The sequence below is a fragment of the Amia ocellicauda genome, chromosome 8 (assembly GCF_036373705.1).
Source record: "Amia ocellicauda isolate fAmiCal2 chromosome 8, fAmiCal2.hap1, whole genome shotgun sequence".
In the NCBI taxonomy this organism is placed as follows: domain Eukaryota; kingdom Metazoa; phylum Chordata; class Actinopteri; order Amiiformes; family Amiidae; genus Amia; species Amia ocellicauda.
Window position 1 is genome coordinate 14,344,570 of NC_089857.1, and position 15,845 is coordinate 14,360,414.

Consider the following 15,845-nt stretch of genomic DNA (forward strand, 5'->3'; position numbering starts at 1 on the left):
GACTTTAGTGTCCTTGCATCATAGTGACCGCTTGGCAGGAAGCTTATGAATTTGAAAGCTTTTTCATTCATGGCCTGTATTAATTCAGTGAGAATTTCATGAGGGCACCGTATATGGGGAAAATAACGCAGCAAGAGACAGTAGAGGGGCTTGGTGCTGCTCTAGATGCTTCATAAGCTGGGGAAATGTCAGCATTTAATTATTTTGCATGTTATAAGGCATTTCGTTCTGTCATTAGGTTTGTCTGTTTTGCTTTTAAAATTAGGTTTTATTAATCCACAGCTGAAAATGAACAGGCAAGGAATGCACAAACCATCGATATCTACCAATTATGTTAAATCATTGATTATGTAGTTTACTCACAGTTGAGGTTTATGTCCTCAATGTTAACTATTAGATATATTACTAACTCCCAGGCATCCACATTACTGAAATATGATTGACAAACAGTGCATTTATCATAACGTAATTGGATCCCTTTTACATACTATGCATTATGCTTTGTACATTGAAAAGCATGATAGTTACTGGCAACCATACTGTATGTGCTGTTGTTTAAAGTCCAGCATCTCTGGGGTGAATTCTTGTGGAATGAGCCAATGAGAAATTGCTGTCAATGCTTTTAGATGAAACCCTGGCTGTCTGGTGGAGTATTGTGGCGCAGCTTAGCAGTTTTATCCGGTAAGTGGGAGACAGCATATGTTCTCCAATCCTGGTCCAGAAGGGGAAGAAACAGGGGGGCTCTGTCAGTGGACTCTGACAACGGCATATTCCCCCAGTGGAGAGTATTGGGCCAAATGAGAATCAGCTTGCGGCTAATGAATCTGACTCTGAGCCAACAGTGACTAATACCTGCTGCTAATAGGCCTTTGGAAGGACAAGTAGTGAACGCATTGCATGACTGTGTAGAAATTTTCCAGGTGTAAGTTTGAACTGCAGTAATTGAGATGTCAGTTATATTGATTTTGATTATTTAAATGTTTATTACATTGAAAGTGTCTTTACTCCCATACTTTATAAACTGGCACTTTTATAATGTTTATTATTGAGTGATGCAGTGAAATTATAATATATTATACAGTAAATATATGATATATAGTGTGACCTTTAGTCACATTATCTTTATTTTGTCAAATAAATGGATTAACTCCTTGGTTCAATAAGTTATTACCATGCAATAGAAAGATATATATGGACCAAAATGCAGTCTCTCATTTTTCAGGTTTCTTACAATTCCTTCAAATGTATACGTTCCCCTGCTGAATTCAAACTGTTAATCAACCAAGAGCCTTAGTTTGATTTACACCTGAGCCTATAACAATATTAATTTTCTCCTCGATTTTTTTTAGAACCTTTTTGTATTTTTTTATTGTACTTTCTACTGATCTGGTCCCCTCCAAATCCTCTATGTATTCTAGCTTTGCTGGTAAATTCAAGGTTGAAAGCTCATTGGAAATGCCTGAAAACAAAAATAAATATTCATCTCATGAATTTAGCCCCTTCATCTCGGCAGTCATCAGTGTCTTTCCTGTGACATTTCTAATCCAGAATGTAAATAAATGTCGGAGAAATTACAGACACGGTCATTGTGAAATAGATCCTGTCAATAGAATTTTCAGCAGGCACTGTCTTTAAAGAAAGCAATTATACAGTGTTGTTTTGCCAGTTTGCTGCAAGACTGCAGACTGCATTTGCCAAACGACCTCGTTTCCCTTTTATCGACATATTTAGTTTGTCAGTGCCTTCTGTGGGATGCCAGTACAATAGTGGTCAAATGTCTGTCTTTTTAAAAACATAATTCAAGGTCTTTGTTGCTGTTGTTGTTGTTGTTGCCGAGAATTCTTAAATACCAAGGTCCTTGTCCCACAAGATTTTGACTGATACTTGTGTCTTGTATAAAGAATCCTTTATTTATTTATGTCTTGCACAATGGATGTTTTGTTCTTAAATTGCCCAGTTGATCAGCATAATTCATATTAAACTAAAATTACTCAATTAAACCAAAGTGTTGTTGAATTAGGGTATTCATTAGCAATTGTAAATTGTTCCTCATGTGTTAAATTATTGGACAGTCAAGCTATCTATACAATTTTATAACTAATTAACATTCTGGAGTTGGAAACCAGTGCTTAAGGAGATTATTACTTCAATTAAATGACTGACAGCTCAGTTTGAAAGAAAAGCAGTGGAGGCTGGGACAGTCAAGGACAGAAAGGGGATATGGAATTGAAACCAAAGGTACAATGGATTGAGAAAGACTGGTAAAAATAGCTGTAGATCAGTTATATCAGTTGTTTGGATGTAGACTAGGGAATGCCTGTAGAGAGAGCAATGCTTCTGGTGATGTCACAAAAGGCAGGATAAGAAAGCATTTCTCTCCTATCTTTGGCCTCTGGATATTGTCTCACAGGTTCCTTGAAAGTTTGTTTTCATGGGTTTCCCCTTCATGTGTAAAGCTGCAAATGGCCTCCAATCTGAAGACACTGCATCCCTCTCTTAATCTATTTTCTCAATTACTCAAATTAATCAAAAACTCAATTACATGATTTTGAGCCCTTGCGATGTGGACGTCAGAAGGGAGACTGGATTCAAAGAGACAGACAAAAAATAACTTAATTTCAGTGTTGACATACTTTAAAACAATGGAAAAGGCAATTATATCTCATTACTTAGCATACTTGGTTTCACTTTTACAAGGTTAAGTCGCCTAATAGTGGAATCTGAGAGAGGCAGAATGTGTTAAAATTGTGGCCTGTTCAGGATGCTTTTGCGGGGGTCATTCGAAGGACAGCCTATACGTACTCAGTGGGGTCCATGTCCGTCGTCTTGCCAGGCTGCTAAAGTTGTGATGCCCTGACAGTCTTTACTCTGGCGAGTGAATCGAAGCATAAAATCAGTGGTGTGCAAATGAACTGTAGCGTCTGTCTGATTCATTGGATTGTCCCAGAGGAGAAGTTTCTTGTATTCTTGTAGAGAAGTTTTAGTCCCAACTACACTCAATGAATGCAATGATGGATGGAGTCCGAGCACCACGACTGAATCAGCGCTATCAGGAGACATGAACTCTGCTATTTATGATTCTGTAATAAACTTGTTTTTCAAACTTTGCTGTTTGTTTGCTTCTATAACTGTGTGATGCAATGCCTACAATTGTGAAATTTGTGCTGCATATAAATTTGATTTTAAGGCACTAGTGACAGTCCTTGGGCTTTGGTACTGAATTTTAGATACTGCAGTCCTAATTGTCTTGTCTATAGATTACTAGGCAGCTTGCTGAAACTGGTGTTGCAGAGAATAAAAAGAAAAGAATAACTGCATCTACATCTGTTCTGCTTTTAAATATGTGCTGTCTGTGAAAGTCTTTTTAATATATTGGACATCAGTAGTACATGTATAATTCTAACTTTTGTAGCACACATTTGGCGATGCTTTAACTCTGGGGAATAGATGAGTTTGTATTCAATTTGTGTATCATTTTTTTCATATTATGATTTTTGTAAGATTAGATGGAAAATTATTTGTATATCACCGTGGAAGACCAAAGGCAGAGAAGTGCCTTGCAAAGATAATAAATACCGTCTGGAAACATCAAACCCGATAATGTTAGTCTAAAATTGATGCAATCCTAAAGTAATTTCTTCCTTTTTTTATTTCCATTCTAGGTCTGGCATCTATAATGAAAAGGCTCCTTACTAAATATGACAATCTGTTTGAGATATCCTTTCCATACTCAATGGGATGGCACGGTAAGAGACATATGCAGCATCAAGATTACAAGAAAAGTGGTTGCATGGAACATTAAAGTGGCAGTGATTAAGAGGCCCGTAGTCGGCCTTGGTAAATGCAACACCAGGGAGGATTGCATGCAAAAAGCTCTTTTAATGCTTTTATGAAGAATCCTAAGTTAGCCTATTTGTATAGGATTAGAAGAAACTCTGAAGTCTGGTTCTTTACATGAAATCAAATTGAATACCCATATTTTCTGTGTTATTTAAATGAATAAATGCCCTCAGACCTTGGTAAGTAATCTGATTCTGGTTTGATTTGGTTTCAGCACTGAAGAGCTTGGTAAATGTATTTTGCTACACTTTTTTTTCTTTCTATTATTATTATTCTGTGGCTGAGATTTGGTATGTGACACTGCCTCTGAGATGTGTTTATTTTCCTCTTATTTTCCATTACTGACTTTCTGTAATTAAAGAGCAGTGCTGTCAGTAGTACATCAGAATTACTCACGTCCAGCCTTCCGTGAGTCGGATCCGGCATTGTCATTAGATGATTGTATTCTGTCCAGGACCTCTTTTAACCATCTGAGAAATGAGACTCAATTGAGACTTCTGACATGGTAATTCGGTCTTTTTTGTAACACTTCAGATTGACTGCATCAGCCCAGTTAGTCCATCTGACAGTTGTTTGCATTAAATTGATTGGAGTTCATTTAAATCAGAGTCTGCAGAATATTGGCTCACAGTTAATCAGCTCTCCACATGTCCCCAGGTCTTGTGGATCTTTACAGTGGTTAATCGTGTGGTTTTCTATACATTTTTGAAAATGGAAATAAATAGTGGACTGATTTCCATTGTTTTTCTTTCACATCCCATAATTATTATTATGTATTTATTGGCAGACACGATTATCCAGGGTGACTTACAGGTTACAGGTTTATTTGCTTGCTGCTGTCCTGCAGTTTTTATTGTAATGGTGTTGAGGACATGACATAATTTGTCTGATTGATACAGCTAGCTAAGACTCATCTGCAGCAGTAAACAAGTAAACTGTGTCATAACATATTGAGGAAAGGTAGGGATTTAAAACCCCCTTTATACAACAGGTAATCCCTAACAATCTCTCTGATGTGATTTTAGTCATGATGGGCATGAACCTTGGAAATCAATCTTGTTTGGAACGAGTGTTACTAAATCATAATTTTATGGGCAAAGTGTTTTATGTAAGTAAACATAAAATATATTGGGCTCACTATTTAAATTCACAATTTTACCAAAATGAAAAGCATTCATGTGTAATCCAGTGAGAGAAATTAGATGTAATAGTCCGTGGTGACAGTTAAGTACCTTGAGCTAAAGGTGAATTGTGTCAAGATCAGTTATTAGGCGACAGTCATCTGAGAAGGAATAATGCTTTTATATGAGAAAATGTTTTTTTTTTTTTTTTTTGGTATATTGGTTTTATAGAAATGAAATGACACATTTTCTGCTACAGAATGGATGCCCCTTGATACTGAGTATTCATTGTAGAGATAAAAGAAGGGATAAGAGAAGAATTTTGTGGAATAGTTTCAGAGCTCTTTCACAAGACAGTGTTGATATAATGATTAACCAACCAACCTCTGATTTGTGAAGTGAAGTTTTAAACAAAAGTCTAAGGTACATTTTTGTTTTAAAAAAACTCAGGAATTTCTTGCATATTTGCTTCACTTACAACAAGCAGATGTGTATAAATAGACAGCTCACCTGTTCACAGTGGCGTAGTAATGGTGACAATCCAGGGGGCCCTGTCATGCGGGTGGGGCCCATGCAGCATAGACATGCCTATTTGTTGCGATCAGCCCTCCACCTAACCATGCCGCAATCTGCAACTTGATACTTGGACCACAATCCCCCCCCCCTCCCCAACACACACACACACACACACACGCACACACACACACACACACACAAACACATACACACACTTTTTTCCTTTCAGGTAAACCTGGCTATGCCCCTGCCTGTTCAACTTGACCTCAGTGTGTTCAGTCACTGTCTAGAATAGGGTAGTCAACTTTCTTGCCAGCGTGCCCAAGTCATTGCAGTAAAATGCTCCATTGCACTTATCTCACATCAAGTGGATCTATACTGTATAATGTGCTTAAAATTTCACTGTCTCATTACAGTCTTAAGACAATTAGAGGCGGGAGCATTAAAGAACTTTGTTTTTGTCTACTTGCAGTCTGTCCCAACTATGCCATAGAGTACACTTAATAGAAATTGACATTCCTGATTAAGAGTCATAATGAAACTTTGAGAAAATGTTGGATCACTGAAGGAGGAAATTGGAAAGAGACTCTTGAAGGCTGTTCTACTGGCAGAACAACTTGCTGTTGATATCTTGATATTGAAAATATTGCATATTCTTTATATGCCGTTTCTGTGACTATTTCAAGGTCATATTGCTCTTTAAATTATACCTATGCATTGTATGCTGCATTGAAAATTATTTCAATATCTACCATGATTCTCAGTCTTATGCATTTTTCAGGAGTGTATTTTATAAATAAAATGCTTCGTGACTCTCAACGTTATTCCCCTTTAAATCAAGCTTTAAGCACAATAATTGAAGCATACAACTGCATGATAGAAAATACTCCCACATCCCGTTAAGAGAATCTGACCTGATGTCTGATAAATTGTTTTTTGTATTTGTACTGTGGTGAAGAGACAGATATTGGCATATTTTTTCCTCCATGTATCCACTGAGCTGCATTCAAATGTCATGATTCTTCCAGACATTTTCTCTGTTTGCTTTGCATTGCATAGTATCTGGAAATCTGTCAGAACTGAAAGGGTATTTTAGGTTTACATTTAGTCATTGTTGAGACCTGTTGAATGTTTTCTCATTCTTTTGATTTGAACTAAAAACAAAATGCATCTTGGCAGTATGATTGTGGTCCTATAGCTAAAATAACTTTGTGTTTTTCATTTTTTACAAAGAAACTGTAAATCTGATTGTCTAACTTATATATTGCAAATAACCAATCAGCTGTAGGGAAAAAGGGCTTCATGGTGCATAGAACCATACAGTTGTGTAGTTTTGTGTTGAATTTAAATCAAATTAAACGCCAAAAAATATAAAATGGAGGTTTTAATAAGAAAGCTAGAACTAAAAGTTGAATTTTAAACTTGTAAACCCTATTTGCTCAGGGTGATTTATCTGCATTTGTTATGAAACAGGGAAACATGGCTGACTTTGCTCCTTATAATTTTGCTTCATGTGCACAAACAGCAGTTTCAAGTACTATTAGATCTTTGCCATTCCCACTCTTCGCTTTAATACTGCAAGGGAAATTAAAGCCAAGCATAAAAAGAAGATATAAAGGCAGACTACATAACAGCAGGCATCAAATAAATAACGATAATTGAAAATATGCATTTTATTTAATCTAATTATTTAAAGGATCCACTTTGCACTATTTTGCCTCAAACAATTGCATTGATCTTTAGCAACTCAATCTGTTTTTCCTCTCTGCCAAGTGAAAAAACACACTTGTATTTAAAGACAGATTTACATTTGTCTCCTATTTAATCATGTTTATGTGTCCATCTGTGCTGTTTAACATAGCTGCACAATATGCACTTTTTATGTGGGTTGATATGAAATATACACACTAATAGCAATGAACCTCAGCACTGAAAATAATACTGGAAAGAATATTCTTATTCTTCTCCAGTCTGAGAATGTTTACCCAAATTAAAATTCCTTATTTAGGCTGATGTAAATCAGGAACGCATTGGTTCAACTGAAACCAGTGACTGAAAGGTGAAATCAAAAGTTATTCAACTATTCGATAATTTAGAAAGATGTTTGAAAATAAAATAGATTGAGACATTTCTCTCAATAAATACTTCTAATTAAAAGTAAACTTAAAAGTAAAAATAACATTAAAATGTATTTCACCCAGACCATATACTAATCCAGGACAATGTGTCATGCCTGTGGATGGCATTCGTTTTTCAAAAAATTGTGTATGGAGTATCATTTTTTCCCCCACTGAGCATGCTAAATTACTCTGCTAATGAGCCTGTGCTCTTTACAAAATGAACATACTTTTTTAACGGTTCTGTGGCAGCCATTTGCACGTAAAGCTGTGGAGGTACCTTATTTGCAATGATTTATCAGTGTTTCATCAGCTACTTTTCTTGGCTAGCAGTGAAAAAACTGTTTGCCCTCATATTTTATAATAACTCTTTTTGAAATAAGAACCTGTTCTCAAGCTCCCCCCCGCCCTTTATTTCTGCCTCTTTTTTCCCTTAAAAATTCAAAAGAAGAACGTGACCTGGTCTTCCAGCATGAAAAGAAATCAATGACAGCATAAAATTTTAATCTATCGAGAGCTGCTGTTTCATTGGCTTACTTGCTTGCTGTCTTTTTTTTTCCCTTCATGTTTTATAATGGAACACAATGAAGCTTGACAAGAACATCAGAGGATTTATGAGAAGAATGAAAACCCTTTTCTGCAGAGTCTGTCAAATACCTGCAGACCATTAATTTCTTTCTCCATTTACAATGCTCTTTAATTTTGGGCCCCAACTCTGAGTGGAGTGTCCATCCTAGGACTTTACTGCCATTTGTTATGTACTAAGTACAGTGTTATATATCTTAGTTAATATAACTCCCAAAAATCAGTCAGAGAGACAGAATAAAAAATAAGTAAAACAGTCTTCCAAAATTAAAAGCAAAAAAGCAATTGCCATCAAGAAGCCTAAACTATCTGTCGTGTCATCAACAATTTTGTAATAAATTATTTTGATAAATAAATAAATATAGGATTGTAATGACAATACACAAAAACATCAGAAGTTTATATATATATATATATATATATATATACACTCACCTAAAGGATTATTAGGAACACCTGTTCAATTTCTCATTAATGCAATTATCTAACCAACCAATCACATGGCAGTTGCTTCAATGCATTTAGGGGTGTGGTCCTGGTCAAGACAATCTCCTGAACTGCAAACTGAATGTCTGAATGGGAAAGAAAGGTGATTTAAGCAATTTTGAGCGTGGCATGGTTGTTGGTGCCAGACGGGCCGGTCTGAGTATTTCACAATGTGCTCAGTTACTGGGATTTTGACGCACAACCATTTCTAGGGTTTACAAAGAATGGTGTGAAAAGGGAAAAACATCCAGTATGCGGCAGTCCTGTGGGCGAAAATGCCTTGTTGATGCTAGAGGTCAGAGGAGAATGGGCCGACTGATTCAAGCTGATAGAAGAGCAACTTTGACTGAAATAACCACTCGTTACAACCGAGGTATGCAGCAAAGCATTTGTGAAGCCACAACACGTACAACCTTGAGGCGGATGGGCTACAACAGCAGAAGACCCCACCGGGTACCACTCATCTCCACTACAAATAGGAAAAAGAGGCTACAATTTGCACAAGCTCACCAAAATTGGACAGTTAAAGACTGGAAAAATGTTGCCTGGTCTGATGAGTCTCGATTTCTGTTGAGACATTCAGATGGTAGAGTCAGAATTTGGCGTAAACAGAATGAGAACATGGATCCATCATGCCTTGTTACCACTGTGCAGGCTGGTGGTGGTGGTGTAATGGTGTGGGGGATGTTTTCTTGGCACACTTTAGGCCCCTTAGTGCCAATTGGGCATCGTTTAAATGCCACGGCCTACCTGAGCATTGTTTCTGACCATGTCCATCCCTTTATGACCACCATGTACCCATCCTCTGATGGCTACTTCCAGCAGGATAATGCACCATGTCACAAAGGTCGAATCATTTCAAATTGGTTTCTTGAACATGACAATGAGTTCACTGTACTAAACTGGCCCCCACAGTCACCAGATCTCAACCCAATAGAGCATATTTGGGATGTGGTGGAACGGGAGCTTTGTGCCCTGGATGTGCATCCCACAAATCTCCATCAACTGCAAGATGCTATCCTATCAATATGGGCCAACATTTCTAAAGAATGCTTTCAGCACCTTGTTGAATCAATGCCACGTAGAATTAAGACAGTTCTGAAGGCGAAAGAGGGTCAAACACAGTATTAGTATAGTGTTCCTAATAATCCTTTAGGTGAGTGTATATATATACACTCACCTAAAGGATTATTAGGAACACCATACTAATACTGTGTTTGACCCCCTTTTGCCTTCAGAACTGCCTTAATTCTACGTGGCATTGATTCAACAAGGTGCTGTAAGCATTCTTAAGAAATGTTGGCCCATATTGATAGGATAGCATCTTGCAGTTGATGGAGATTTGTGGGATACACATCCAGGGCACAAAGCTCCCGTTCCACCACATCCCAAAGATGCTCTATTGGGTTGAGATCTGGTGACTGTGGGGGCCAGTTTAGTACAGTGAACTCATTGTCATGTTCAAGAAACCAATTTGAAATGATTCGACCTTTGTGACATGGCGCATTATCCTGCTGGAAGTAGCCATCAGAGGATGGGTACATGGTGGTCATAAAGGGATGGACATGGTCAGAAACAATGCTCAGGTAGGCCGTGGCATTTAAACGATGCCCAATTGGCACTAAGGGGCCTAAAGTGTGCCAAGAAAACATCCCCCACACCATTACACCACCACCACCAGCCTGCACAGTGGTAACAAGGCATGATGGATCCATGTTCTCATTCTGTTTACGCCAAATTCTGACTCTACCATCTGAATGTCTCAACAGAAATCGAGACTCATCAGACCAGGCAACATTTTTCCAGTCTTCAACTGTCCAATTTTGGTGAGCTTGTGCAAATTGTAGCCTCTTTTTCCTATTTGTAGTGGAGATGAGTGGTACCCGGTGGGGTCTTCTGCTGTTGTAGCCCATCCGCCTCAAGGTTGTACGTGTTGTGGCTTCACAAATGCTTTGCTGCATACCTCGGTTGTAACGAGTGGTTATTTCAGTCAAAGTTGCTCTTCTATCAGCTTGAATCAGTCGGCCCATTCTCCTCTGACCTCTAGCATCAACAAGGCATTTTCGCCCACAGGACTGCCGCATACTGGATGTTTTTCCCTTTTCACACCATTCTTTGTAAACCTTAGAAATGGTTGTGCGTGAAAATCCCAGTAACTGAGCAGATTGTGAAATACTCAGACCAGCCCGTCTGGCACCAACAACCATGCCACGCTCAAAATTGCTTAAATCACCTTTCTTTCCCATTCAGACATTCAGTTTGGAGTTCAGGAGATTGTCTTGACCAGGACCACACCCCTAAATGCATTGAAGCAACTGCCATGTGATTGGTTGGTTAGATAATTGCATTAATGAGAAATTGAACAGGTGTTCCTAATAATCCTTTAGGTGAGTGTATATACAGTTCATTGTTTCTAAAAAAAATGTTTGATGTTTGGCAACCTTCATAATTATACTTTACAGTGCCATTCATATAATTTAATATTTATTTATTGATACATACTTTTTCAGAATTTCATATTTTGATAAATGCATAATAGAGTTCCACTAAATAATAGAGTAATTTTGTTGGCTGCATAGTAACAATTTCTTCAGTAAATCAAATGTGATTGCTTTTAACAAACAACAAAGGAAAAACTGTACCTTGATGACAGACCAACAATTCAAATACTTGTATTAAAATATTTTAGAATTAGTAATTGTCAGCTCTGTATAGGGACACAAAATGAATCCAAACGTACTTCAATACTTTATTTTAATTTTTTTGCCATCATCAAACATAATTATATCACAGTATCATATTATCAGCCACCATGTACTAGGCTGAGAGCTGCTTCAAATAATAGCGTCTAAAAGGATGCAAATCCACTAGCTGTCTGAGTGACCCTTTACCAATGAAAATCACCCTTCGCTGTCCCATTCATTTAAACTTCCAAATTATGAAGCTCAGAGTCTTTATTTATTTATTTATTTATTTATTTACTTATACATGAGACTGTTGATTGGTTATTTAAGATAAATGGAAGAATCCATATCGATGTGTGCCAGTTTTTTGTTAATTGCCACTATAATTATGATTGCAGTTTCTTCAGCATAATTGTACCTGTAATTATAATTGCGCAGAATGTCACTTAGCAGTTGTTAGTGCAGGTGAAAATGCTGCTGTGGACTTAATTGAAATTGTATTTTTAATTATGAAGGACACAAAGTCTGGTTTGAATAGACTAGCACTACAATAACACAAGCCACAATTGTGTCTTTGTTTGTATATGTCAGGCTTTCTAATTTGCCGTGGCGCCAATAGGAAATCTGTATTTTTCTTTCTCTAATTTGTAATTTAAGTTGCGTGCCCAAAATAACATAGGGTAAAGTGGGCAGCACAGAAGGACATGTGACGGACTTAAGATTGTCTTTTTTTTTCATTCAGTTGGGCTTTTTTTTAAAGACTAGTTGTGGAGACCTGCAGAAAGTTTTTAGAATACAGTAAAGAGACAATAATACTGTACAACATCATAAGGGTGAATGCTATTTAGGTTTCATGCAGTAGCCATGTACATGACAGCAGACAGGAAGCTGATACTGCTGAGCGTCTGTGTTCTGCTGACATCTCTTGTGTGATGCGATGGCTTGTATGCTCTTCCTCCTCTCTCTTCATGGCACAGTGATTTATTACTCCCTGATCGTTCTTGATTCATCATTTACTGTTGGAGGACTTAATTATCCAGGGAAAAACCTTTATTTATTTATTTATTTTTCTCTGGGGAAATATAGCTATTCATTTTGACTCGTAGCACCATTATTTTTTTTCTTCATTAAAAGTGACTTTAACATTTTACAGCCAAGCTCGATCCATTTTGCATGGCGGGTTTGCAGTAAATGCTGCTTCACCCTGAGTCTAGTATTTGATGCCAAAGTCAGATAATTGCAGAGTGCACTGAGCTGTCAAACGCTTTCATAATCTTTGACATAGAAGTAGTCTGAATGTAGCTTTTCATTTATTTTAATGTTAATAATGGGCTGCACAGAATGGTGTGATAAAATCCATTAAAATGTAATTATTTGGAGAAGGAAAATAAATCTGTTCTGTTAGGCTTTAAATACAATGAGGACAGACTATATTAGCTCTATGTTTTTTTATCCCCCAGATAGTGGCGGATCATAGCAGCTAATATCTTCAGTAGCATCCATGTTCCAGAATATGTGATTTGTGTTAAGCTAATCTTTTTGGGCAATAACAATCACCTTTCAGTTTGGATTGTATGTGTCTCCCCTGCATGATCACAACCTTTTGCTGGTGAAACACAGTGGGAAAGAAATACATTTTCTAGAGATCTTTAAGAGGATGAAGGAAAGATCACATGTGCCCAGTGGGGATCATGCAGATTGAGTGATCATGCCATAGCAGAGTTTTGATAATAAGGTGATCTACTATGTTCCCATGTAATTTATGTTCCCAAATGGATGAGAGTTATATTTGTAATGTATGATTAAATATTGTGACACTGTGTGGAGGCTTGACCAGAGTGTCGGGGGCTAAGGACACACACGGCTGTTTAGGGAGAATTAAGTGCAGGTTTATTTATATACAGTGCTCCTTGACCAAACAAAGACATACACAAACAAACAAAAACTTCTTAACTGAATGTGAAGTGGGGTCCCTCTGACTATAAACACAAACAGCAACCAATCCAAATCCACAATCCATAATCGTAAGCAAAGTCCATTAATCAGTCCGTTATGGTAATCCAATTGGTGATCGTCTTCTGGTCTCTTGCTCACTTACACCGGCACTCATTCCTGCCCCTCTACACCAGGAAGCCAGCCGCCTACCACTTCATCAAGGATGGGAACCAGTAATAGCGAAGCCGTTAATTCACTACCCCCGGGGTCCGGGGTGGTGCCGGGCAATTCATTGCGGTCCCTTACCATGCTTCCCTGCATGGCTTCACAATATATATAGTGTCTTAAAGATTTGACAAATATATTAAAACGTACAGTATACTATTGTAATTGTATGAGTAATATAAAATGTATTCAGTATTATCTGTCATCATATTGTGGGAAAAGGGGAACAGAAAGGATAATTCCAGTCAGAGAAGAGAGGCTATGAACAAAGAGATAGAGATAGAAAATTGGAAAATAAAATAAAAGTTACACAGCACAGATGTTTGTTAGACAAGGACTGAAAGTTGACTACCACAGTCTGAACAAAAATTAATGTTTTGTTTTGTGGTTCGTGGCTTTAAAGGCTCCAAAAGGCAACTGATTTTGCTGAAAAACACTACAGTATGATTTTTTGTTTTTTGTGGGAGATTTAACAGGTGTTTTAACAGCCCTTCTCAGAGAGTTCCCTGGGACCTTCCTGTGCATTGTTACTCACTTTCTGCAAATAGAGGTCATTCTTATACAGAAATTGTCAATAAGCATTTCCAATAGTGTGAGGCTGTACACATTTTATTTGTGTTTGCAGGGATGAACAATAGCCAGAGGGCTGCGACCAACAGTGTATGAGGAGGAGTGGGTAACTTCATTAAAAAGTTTTTTTTTTTTTTTTTTTTTTCATTGTGAGATTGTTATTGACAGTTACCTGGAACTGGGGAGAACAACAGCAACAACAACAACACAAAAAAGTGGCTCTTGGCTTCTTTGGTACTTGAGCTTGGTGTTATCGATGAGCATCAGCAGAGCAAGAATGGGTTGAAGCGTGGTAAGGTTGTGATACACCAGAGCTACAATACCTCAGTCTTTGTAGAGTTTCCCAATTCTTGCTTTTGAGGACCCTGGTGTATTTTAGATTTAATTTCAAGCAAATTCATAATTTAAATGAACTATTTTCTCAGGTCCCATTTTCAGAAATACTGTAGGTATGTTGACACCAAGACATTGAGCAAAACGAATCCTGTTTAGTGCATGTGCAGCTAGTTGAATGACCACTTGCACTTCTACACCAACTCTTAAAAGGGTTAACCACTTATTAATGCACAGGGTTATTATATCATATCAGCATAACCAGTATTATCCATAAATTATGGCCTCATTTAAATTGCTGGCAACCTAGCCAATGAGGAGAGTTCTGATGCACAAATGAATGTGACTTTCTAATGCCAAAATATCTTAAGAGCTGGAATTCGTTTTAATAATGGTCTTATCAAGCTAATTGTTCAGTTAAAGGGTTTGATTAACCTACATGATTGAGAGCTCAAAAACACAGCAGACACCACAGTCCCCCAGAACTAAAATGGATTTTGATTTCCTTTACGTTAAAACCTATGTTGAAAAATAGAAAAGAAATGTGGGAGACATGGTGTATTTGTGTAAGAGGCATGAAAAAGAGGCATCTGAGATTGGTAGCATGAACTGGGCCAGGAGTTCCCAGGTCTGCTATAGCACTGGACCCCCTCTCAAGAGTGAGACGCCAGAAATACCATGCAGTGCCATGGGGCTCTATATTTACACTTGGCTTGGCACACAAGTTTCTTGAACTAACTTTTTAGCAGAAGGCATTGGCACCCAATTTGTCTTAATGTCCTTCCTTTCTTTTGAAAAATCTTTCACCCTGGGTTGTAGTTTTGAATTATGGTAGAGTGCCCTGGTCCAAGCATCAAATAAATAGAATGAAATATTGGGAACTTCAGTCTTCAGCCCACCATAAAAGTTTTCATTGCAATATAGAAACTTTGTTTATTAGGATATGTCATGAGACACAACTGTGTAGAGAGAAATGATTCAAGAGATAGAATGACAGCATTAACAAAGAAGACCAGCAGTTTTGTATGTTTACTTACCTGCAGGACTTATAAGAAATATGAATTGATGAATACTTAATGCTTGGAGATCAGGATCCATGACATAACCAGATCAGTGCTACAGTGCATCTTTGTAGTGAAGCACTTGAGACATTTCTATCTTAATCAATTGTTCTAAGTTGCAACCCAGCATGTGACATTGTGCTAATTTAATTACAGAAATCTGATAATAAAAAGTTGCCTGATTGTGCAACTAGACTACTAAATAATGTTTCTGTTTTGGACTGGATGGTGTGTCAAAAATCATTTTAGAAATAATTTCTTAATAACATACTACAAACAAACATCTACTGGGGCCTTATCTGATATATATTGAATGTGAATTGGAGTGCATGTTAGAACTGCAGCAAGTTGTGTGTGTTTCTTCTTACTCAA

The 15,845-nt window shown here is 37.4% G+C and overlaps 1 protein-coding gene across 3 annotated transcripts in view; it reads left to right on the plus strand.

Annotated features, from left to right (window-relative positions):
* The window catches only part of galt (galactose-1-phosphate uridylyltransferase), an 86,604-nt gene that overhangs the window by 46,020 nt on the left and 24,739 nt on the right, over window positions 1–15,845 (plus strand). For all 3 annotated transcript variants that reach the window (XM_066712117.1, XM_066712116.1, XM_066712118.1), the window contains one exon: window positions 3,663–3,746. In XM_066712117.1, coding sequence (XP_066568214.1) covers window positions 3,663–3,746 — 84 coding nt within the window. The remainder of the gene's footprint in view (window positions 1–3,662; window positions 3,747–15,845) is intronic.